The sequence below is a fragment of the Pinus tabuliformis genome, chromosome J, assembly GCF_031772625.1.
Source record: "Pinus tabuliformis cultivar Carrire ecotype Pingquan chromosome J, CPIR1, whole genome shotgun sequence".
In the NCBI taxonomy this organism is placed as follows: Eukaryota; Viridiplantae; Streptophyta; class Pinopsida; order Pinales; family Pinaceae; genus Pinus; species Pinus tabuliformis.
In genome coordinates, this window is record NC_142295.1 from 1031970445 (window position 1) to 1031979719 (window position 9275).

The following is a 9275-nucleotide window of genomic DNA, read 5'->3' on the forward strand; positions in this document are numbered from 1 at the left end:
CTAAGCTACACATCTATTCCTTAAATTTGGGTGCTACCCCATGTTTTAATCTTGGAGAATAAGTGGGTTGTAGTGGTGCGTGTTGTAAGACTATCAAACCACCCAAAAAATGAGCCCCGTCTTCTGAGTGATTGACCTATCCACCAGTGTGAGTTAGCCTATGGTTGGGTGGAGAGTGGAAGTCCCTTCTCCAATTGCTAGTTGAAATTAACATACTTAGATAAATATCATGCTTTTTGTATATTTGATTTATGAATGATGTTTTATGCTTGTTGTGATAGTAAATTGATATATGCTTTTAAATAATCATGAATGATGAGTTCTTGAGAGCAATGTATATCTATGGTTGAAGCTTCTCTTTGTATTTATGGTTACATGAATATTTAATATTATTAATTTAGTGGTAGAGATTAGAAATTATAGACTAATTTAATATGTTGTGGATTATTGGAAGGACTCATTAATTATGAGATTTCATAACCTATAAAATTACTGAGATCATTTTAATGTTTATGCACAATTATACATATTTTTGTACATTCTAAGATTCATTTTTCAATTGGGACCATAATGTTATTGCATAAGCATGCAGTAGGAATGCCTCCGTAATAAGGATTGGGAGTGCTTTATTCCACTGAAGGAACTCCCTAGATCACGATAGGTAGTTAGGGATAAATGTTTTTACTTATGGAGTCTTGAATTTAGGAGCTAGTTCTTTCCAATACTCAGAATTTATGGTGAGTTAAAAATATGTTAGTGCCTTAGACTCATTTGAACACAACATAGTATCCCTGATGGAATGAATTTAAGAATTGGCCATTGCCTCAAGGACTTAGTGTTTTTAGTAGTAGCATTGGTATTATAAAAAGTCCTAGTGAATTTCCTTAAGTTTCTTTTTTGAAGTTTAGTAGAAATCCAGGATCCAGGAACATCTAGGGCCAAATGGTTCTTGTTATTAAATTTCATTTGAACCAGATACTATTACATCACCAAGTTTTGAGACATCCAGGGTTATTCATGACTACATGTCCCATTTTAAATGTGTTTTGTAACTAGACGCTAAAGGGGTATATCGTTAACTTTATGCTTGGATGCATTTGGAAACCTGAGCATTTGGATGGTCGAGGCATCTCATTATGGACAATCATCTATACCTGAGTTGAATCAGATATATATATATATATATATATATATATATATATATATATATATATATATATATATATATATATATATATATATATATATATATATATATATATAGTGATTTGGGGTGGGCCCTGCTTGGGTAGAATATATGCATAGATCGGATTTATCCATAGTGGATATTTCATTTAGAATCTGGGGCATCCACTACTGGTGGAGTTCAACACACATAAAAGGGTCCTCAATAAAACCATGATTAGATTCTCCATAGAGTTGTGTGAAAAAAAATCCAAGAATATGGAGGTCCAAAGGTGTGTTGACTACGGATGGTGATTGATCACTTAGATTTCCTTTAGAATTGAGTAAAACATGAAGTTGTTTCACAACACGAAAAGGTCAAGCCTTGTGGCACTTGCTAGTTTGGGATGATGTGGCAAGTGCCATGGAGGCCTAATAATGGCCATTTGGGTGCCATGTTGGGATTTCAAGTGACATGGGATTGCTCGAGGTGGCATGGAAGGGCCACGTTGGTCACATGTGGATGCCACGTGGAGGTCCCTTGCTAAGGTGGCATATTTTAATTGGTGATATTAGATTATTTTTATCCCCATCTTAATAAAAGACCTTGGAGTTCAAGTTAGAACAATAAGTAACACCTTCCATAGCTCAAGATAGAATGAGGGTGTGGGAGGGAGTGTTCACCTATTCTTTATTTTACACATTTAAAATATTGGATGCATAAATAACAAAATCAATAATAAAACACCTCGAATTTGAAGGAATTCACCCTTCATAATTTTTATTTCAAATTACATTATTAGATCTATTGTGGTGATCTATCTAGTGGAATATCCATGGTAGTTTATACACCAACATTACAAATATGAGTTGTTCCTTCTCACTCACCCTTAACGAGTACTTGTGATATCAAAATGTAATCATAATTTTCTATCTTCAATTTTCCTTTGAACTTGTCCTTAATTCAACTTTGTCTTATGTTCTCTTTGCCTTCAATGATCTATATTTATCTTCTACCTTCTCTAAATATTCTTCTTTGGTATTTGTCTTCATATTCATTCATCTTCAATTTTCATCTTGTACCTACAAACATGATCATAATTTCACTCCCCCTGCATCATGATCAACAATTACCCTATGTTTTATTTCGACACATAACCACATCTTGTGTTATCCTTGGATGGCCCTTAATCACACTCTAGTATTTCTTTGGATGAACTGTAGCCACAATTTACGTTGTCTTTGTATTTTCGTCAACCATGAAATTCTCTAAATTTGTTTAGAGGATAGTTTGATGCAAGTCAGCCATTATATCTAGAAACCATACACATGAAGAAGATTTCTTGCATGAAGACGTTTTTCGTAACACTAAATGTAAAAGATATATAGCTATTATTATTAGACTAGTAAACCATGTGGTTATGATGGTTTTTAGATTTAAAACCACCTAAGAGAATGAGCATCATAAACAACTCACTCCAAAAGGGGATGTAGTGTACAAAATATTTCTTTGTTGTCTCTTTCCCAAAATATAGATGATATTACAAAATATGTTCATGCTACCCGTGATAAAATGGAAGTTATATCAATACCTCATAAAATGGTAAGTATATGGAAAGATCAAGTGTCCTACTAAGTATAAAGTTGCTTGCAAATGAAAAGATGATTTTAATAACTCTTTACATAAATTGAAAAATTGACAGAATATTTCTTTGTTGTCTCTTTCCCAAAATATTGATGATATTGCAAAATATGTTCATGCTATCAATGATAAAATGGAAGTCTATAGCAATAGTCTAGTTAGCATGAATAGAATTATAATTGATCTTGAAAATGATGTCTCAAAGCTATGTATCTAGATATAAAATTAGAGACAAGCTTAAGCATTTGAAAAAGGGAAGCCTAAGTAAGTTTTACTTATGAATCCAATTCTAATGTTAAGTGTTTTTTTTGGCTTGATATTATAGCACTCTTCTAGAAAAATTGGAAGAAAGGTAGGATTATAAGGCAAATATCCTTCTCAAATATCCTTCCCAAGGAATAACAAAAGGCATTAGAATCAAAATGATACCTATTTGAATTCATGCTTGGTATTAATCTCTCTAAAATAAAGCAAGAACATGAAAACAAGAAGGTTGAGAAAATAAAGGACGATGAAGCTACTCAAACTATAGAATAGGCAATGACTATAAAAATCCCTAGGAAAATCATTGTAGATGAGGAAATATAAATTGTTCATGAGAAATTGGTCTCAACCATCAGATTCAAAATATTTACAATATTTATTACATGGTTGATGGTAGATATGAAAATGAGATTCTAAAAAAGATTCACGAAATAATAGAATGGGAAAATAGATAAATTCCTTAGGAAAAGAGCCATCTAAAGTTGATGCTCCCTTATCAAAATTAGTTAAGTCCCTCTTAATTAATTATGCCAACCATTAATGAATTCATTGGAAGCTTAGGAGATAAACTTTAACTCTTCCCAATCTTATCTATTATTTGTCACTTGAGATCGAATATTCTCATTACATGCAAGATATGTTGTATTAGTCTAAAGGAATGCATGATCTCACAATGAAGGCATATTATATTAATATCCATCTAATAATAGTTGCTAAAACAACTTATGATAGAATGTAATCTTCCCACCCAATATGGATCACATGAGCCTTGTAGGTTTACATTAGTTGAATTTATCATAAGAGATAGTTACAAAAATTACAAGACTAGGGAAGGCCATTACAACATTGAAAAGATGGTCTTGTCGTAATAAAAAAAGGAGAAATATGTTTCAAGGAAGAAACAGACTCAAACAATTTGGTAGCAGTAGAAGAATTTAACCTTGGTTTAGTGTTTTGATTGCAAGGAATATATGCATTATGCTAATAAGTTTCCATCAAAGAACAAGGCATCAAACAAAACAAAATATTTTCTTGCAAACCTTGATTTTCAATTTCAAGATTATGTTTTTATTGAAGATGATGAATAACCTCCAAATGAAAATTCCATTTTCCTTGCACACAAAGGAATTAGAGTAGAGTCAAAAGTTTGAATATGATAAGTTCTCTTAGGAAAGTCTTCATGCTTGCAAAAAAATATCAAACAAGCCTAGTCTAATTGATTGTATAAAGTTTTTCCAAAGGGAAGTCCATGATATTATTCTTAGTAAATGGTATTAAGCATATAGATATTAGGATAAACAACACTTTGATTTAGTATATTTTAGAGAAGGAGCTCGGAAAGGGTATCCTACATTTATCTTCCAAGGCTTATATCAGACAATTCAAAACATTTTGCATAGAGTTTTACAACATGCACCTACATGACACTGGGATCCATGGTGGAAGGTGGTTACTAGTCAATTTCTCCACTAACATTGATGCAACTACAATATCCATTATTTCTCTGAACACATTCACCCATTTGCAAAATACAACCTTGGACATTTGTTCCTTGTTGAGTTTAAAGAAGCTTAATTCATACAGTAGACGATGATGCAAGCAAAACAATGATACAAATAACTTTATGCATATAACACATCTTGCTAATCTTCAATATATCATAGATATAATACCACCTTAGTGTACTAAATGAAAATGCAAAGAAAATAATAATACAAATAACATTTTGCATATAACACATCTAGCAAATTTTGCATTAACATAATATTATTATTATTATTATTATAATACATCTTTACTTAATCTCCTGGACCAAAAAGAAAGACATTACTCACTAAAAATAATTCTTTAGCTTCATGACAATTGTCTGTCCAATAATTTTCTATACAAAATTACATAATATAAATTTATCTAATCTATCCAATTTAAAACTACATCAATAAACTTTCACCAATACAAAAATTACATAATATAGATCTATCCAATTTAGCATTACATCTCTAATAGACTTTCATCTGTAGAGAGAAAAATATAATATAAATTAAACCTCAACTTACCAAATTGTGTATAGATACACTGTTCGTTAATACAAAAATTACATAATATAGATCTATCCAATTTAGCATTACATCTCTAATAGAGTTTCATCGGCAGAGACAAAAATATAATATAAATTAAAACTCAACTATCGAATTGTATAGAGATACACTGTTAGTTAATAATATAGAATTCTCACATTCCATTATTGACAAATTTGCTTTAAAAATTGTTGCGAGTCAAAGGTTATAGTAGTTGGATGTTCTGCTTTTGAATATTTAACATGCATACTAGATCTGATTCTACAACTTGTGTTGACGATGGACTCCACTGGATCTGATTCTACAACTTGTGTTGACGATGGACTCCACTGGTTGGTTCGAAACACGTCGACAAATGAAATATCATGTGATTTACGTCCAAAAATCTCTCATAAACTTGATATAGATCACAGAAGCCTCAATTCAACAACTATTATTTTCATATATTCTACGTATAAGCCTGCTCAGGTTCTCCATATATTCCTTCTTTCTTCCACTCATTTACAAGAAATTCAATCATTTTCTGTGACAGATAACAGACTATGTCAAATATCTATACTTTCAAAAAAAATTGAATTGAATGCTTTCAAAAGAAAATAAAATGTAAATAAGAAAATGAATACTTACAGGTAAAGGGATGCGTTGAGAAAGGGAATGCAAACTCTCATAACTTGTGTTAGACCTGGAGACACGGTAATATTGAAAAAATATATTAAAAAAAAAAATAATATAAATACCAAGATGAAAAAATACCGTAATATTGAAAAAAACATTTCTTTTAAATAATATTAATACCAAGATGAAAAAAAAAAGTAATCCAGCTAAATGAACCATAAAAAAATATACATTAAAACAGGCCCAGCAACCCGCTCAGCTTTCTTCGCAGGTCTATTGGCAACCCATTGCTGCCTCATTTCATTCCACAAAATAAGAGCTGCAATATGGACAAATTTTAGAGGCTCAAGATCAAATAAAATTGATTTATGTTGAATTTAAGGTTGAAATGGAAGGTAGATTCCCAAATATTTCGGACTAACATAGTTTCTCATTCATCATATTTTCAAAATACTCCAAAATTTATAATTTAATTAAACTAAGAGGAAATGGACTGGACTGACATGTCTCTCATTCATCGTATTTTCTCTAAATATTCCAGAATCTATTTAAACTAACCGGAAATAAGTGAGAGAATTACCATGGTTGACAAACTCAGTGTTTTCTGTGTTGGCATTCACTGCCTCAGAATCAGCATTTTGTCTCGATCCACTTCTGTTGGACTGCACTGTACTGTTGTCCTGGGAGAAGCTAGGTTCATTCTTGATTCGTGCCCGAATTTTCAACTTCCTCGAGCTTGAATCCATTGTAATGATCAGAGATGGTTTTGCACAGCCTCTCAAAACAGCACTGCCCTGAAGGTTTTATGAATTAGCATCAATAACTAAGACAGAACATTGATGAATTAGCATCAATAACTAAGACAGAACATTGATGGCAGCATGTCAAATCTACCAAAGATCTACTCCAAGAGTAAACAATATATCACTTGGAAATATTGAAATCATTAGTTCGTTGATAACAAGAAGAATACTGAAGATGCATATAAAAAATTTGCAGTGAAGTGGTACATATTAAATATAAGGAAAAAAATATAATGTTGATGATAAGCAGAGTTATATAAAAAATTTGCAATGAAGTGGTAGATATTAAATATAAGAAAAAAAAGTTGAACTAGTTTTATATAATGTTGATGATAAATATAAGAAAAAAAATTGATCTAATGTTGATGATAAGCAGAGTTACCAGTATGCATTTTGAGTAAACAGAAGACAAGTCTTACCTCTGAGCTAGACAAGCCTGCCCACATGTATGCTATTGTATGCGTGAACTTAACCTCAGGTGGAGAAACTTGTAGGGTGTTTCTATAGTAAAAATCTGTCATGTGTCATGTCTATTTTCAATGGTGATGGTTGTTGAGTTTATAGTGATATTTTTCTATTCCATAAATCTATTCCGTTGTGATAGTTGCCAAATTTGTAATGGCATTTTTCTATTATTTAAAGGACTTGTTTTTAGTGTGATTTTTTGGATTTTATGGTGTCAGAATTTGATTGACAAATTTTAGGTAAAATCTTCATTTGTGTTATTAAATTGGTTTTTTTGGATTCACTACCTTGAAAAATCCCTAATGCACTTTGATTGTGCAGAGTTTACCCATCAAACTTATGATTTCAATAAATTCCTGCCGGATTTTAGAGAAATTAAACCTGAAAAATCCACCTAAAAAACTTCCAAAAAATCACACTAAAAACAACTCCTTGCAAAAAAATATACCCAAACCTAACCTGATAAAAATAAATAAATAAAGTAAAATATATGAAAAGGCAAAAATATAAAATCTTACCTCAGAACTGTAAACCCTTGCGAAGATCGAATCTAAAGTCTGAAAATGTTCCTGTTCCTTTTCGTGCTTCAAGCTGTCTCCGAAGACTGGTTCGACTCTCCTGAATTCATTTGGCGAACTTGAAAAAAATAATGAGATCGAGGTATCTTTTATATGTACGCGTGGGGCTACATTAAGGTATTTCTGCCGTCGGCGTTTAATTAATTAGTTAATTTAAAATTCATTTATTAATTAATGAAAAGGCACCAAGCGGAATTGGATTTCTACTTAAAATGATGACTTTTCAAGGTTTTAATCTACTTTTTAGAAAATTATATTGAATTGTAATTGTAATTTTAATTTGAAGTTTGAGATTATAATTTATATAGAATTTTTATATTTATATTTTAAAATTAATAATAAATATATTTTTTAAATTAAGTAATTTTGAAAAAAATGTAATATTATGTTTTGATATTAAATGTTTGTTCAATATAACCTTGGTATATAATTTTTATTTCTAAGGAAAAAAAACAAAGATTATATTAAATATAAGTTGTTACATTTTCTAAAAATCTACAAAACTGTTAGGTTCAACAAAAAGGATCACAGTAAGAAACCAAGATTAATTAAAGCAAATAAAAAAGAGAGCAATCTCTTATAAAGACAAGGGATCCCCGAAATAAGCTTGCATACAAATCACAAAGATCAAGAATCAATGTCCAACAAGAGCAAAGGGGAAAGCCCCTGAGCCTATTAGAACACCCTGCTCCAGGCACTCAAAATGTATCAACCCAGGCTGCCCAAAAATTCCATGATTAGAGAACTAATAAACCTGAGTATTTTGTTCCCGGTATACATGGCAGAAAGAGACAGAGTGGAAACAATCTTTATTTAAATATTTCTTAAATTAAAAGACAATTGCCCAATCATGTAAAATCTAGCCGCTTATTGAGATAACCTACTTAAGAGTATTACAGGCCTAAAAAAAACCACACTTATTCTCAAAAATATATAAATATGGCCACGATTTATGCAAGGGAAGAACCTTTCTTGACATGGTTTTGAATTCTTCAATTAAAATTATAGGAAATTTCATTCCTTCCAAAAGTATGAATATGAGTGAATATGCTCATGGTCAGTAAGCATCAAGTTTTTTTTCAATTATGTTTGATCTTCTGAACTCTTTTTGTCTTTCAACATTCAAATATTTTCACCCAATTTCTTTAAGCAATATCTTTTACAAGATGATTTATAAAATTAATGCAAATCGGATCAAGGAGAAATTATATATATATATATATATATATATATATATATATATATATATATATAGAGCAGTTCGGGGTTCATCGGCATCGATAAATACAAGATGCGGTTTCCATTGCATAAGAGTGCATTCACACAATTAAGACTAAAATGAAAGATGATCTGGTGTTGAAGTTGGATCTACATTAAACTTATGACTATGTAAATTGAGATGAATCTAACCAATGTTGATTGGATAATGGTGTGTGTTACCTTGGTAAATTACGTTGTGTTGATTAATGGTGTACCTACAAATTTATTTGGGGAATTTATAAGTCTTTGACAAATGTTCCTTGTCTCCATTATTATTCCTCTAGGTCATTGACAACCTGAGCATCCAAATTAAGGATGCTTGTGATGGTGGTCTGTTTCATGGATTGCATGTAACTACAAATGTTTATGTCTCTCATTTAATGTTTGTGGGTAATGTGCTTACTTT

At 31.0% G+C, this 9275-nt stretch overlaps 1 protein-coding gene across 1 annotated transcript; it reads right to left on the minus strand.

Moving 5' to 3' along the window:
• Positions 1–5596: 5596 nt before the first annotated feature.
• On the minus strand, positions 5597–7087 carry LOC149230382 (uncharacterized). The gene is made up of 5 exons (XM_089381302.1): positions 6986–7087; positions 6344–6557; positions 5995–6082; positions 5776–5830; positions 5597–5671 (listed from the first exon to the last, which is right to left on the minus strand). Exons 1-5 carry the CDS (start codon positions 7085–7087, stop codon positions 5597–5599), a joined length of 534 nt encoding a protein of 177 aa, XP_089237428.1.
• Positions 7088–9275: the final 2188 nt, after the last annotated feature.

Bases quoted from the DNA above. Each gene is read 5' to 3' on its own strand.
- LOC149230382 (XM_089381302.1), bottom strand. From the start codon at position 7,087: ATGACAGATTTTTACTATAGAAACACCCTACAAGTTTCTCCACCTGAG. The intron at 6,083-6,343 runs GTAATTCTCTCA...TCCATATTGCAG, and splicing joins CACTGAGTTTGTCAACCATG to CTCTTATTTTGTGGAATGAA. The intron at 5,831-5,994 runs GTATATTTTTTT...CCGTGTCTCCAG, and splicing joins GTTGCTGGGCCTGTTTTAAT to GTCTAACACAAGTTATGAGA.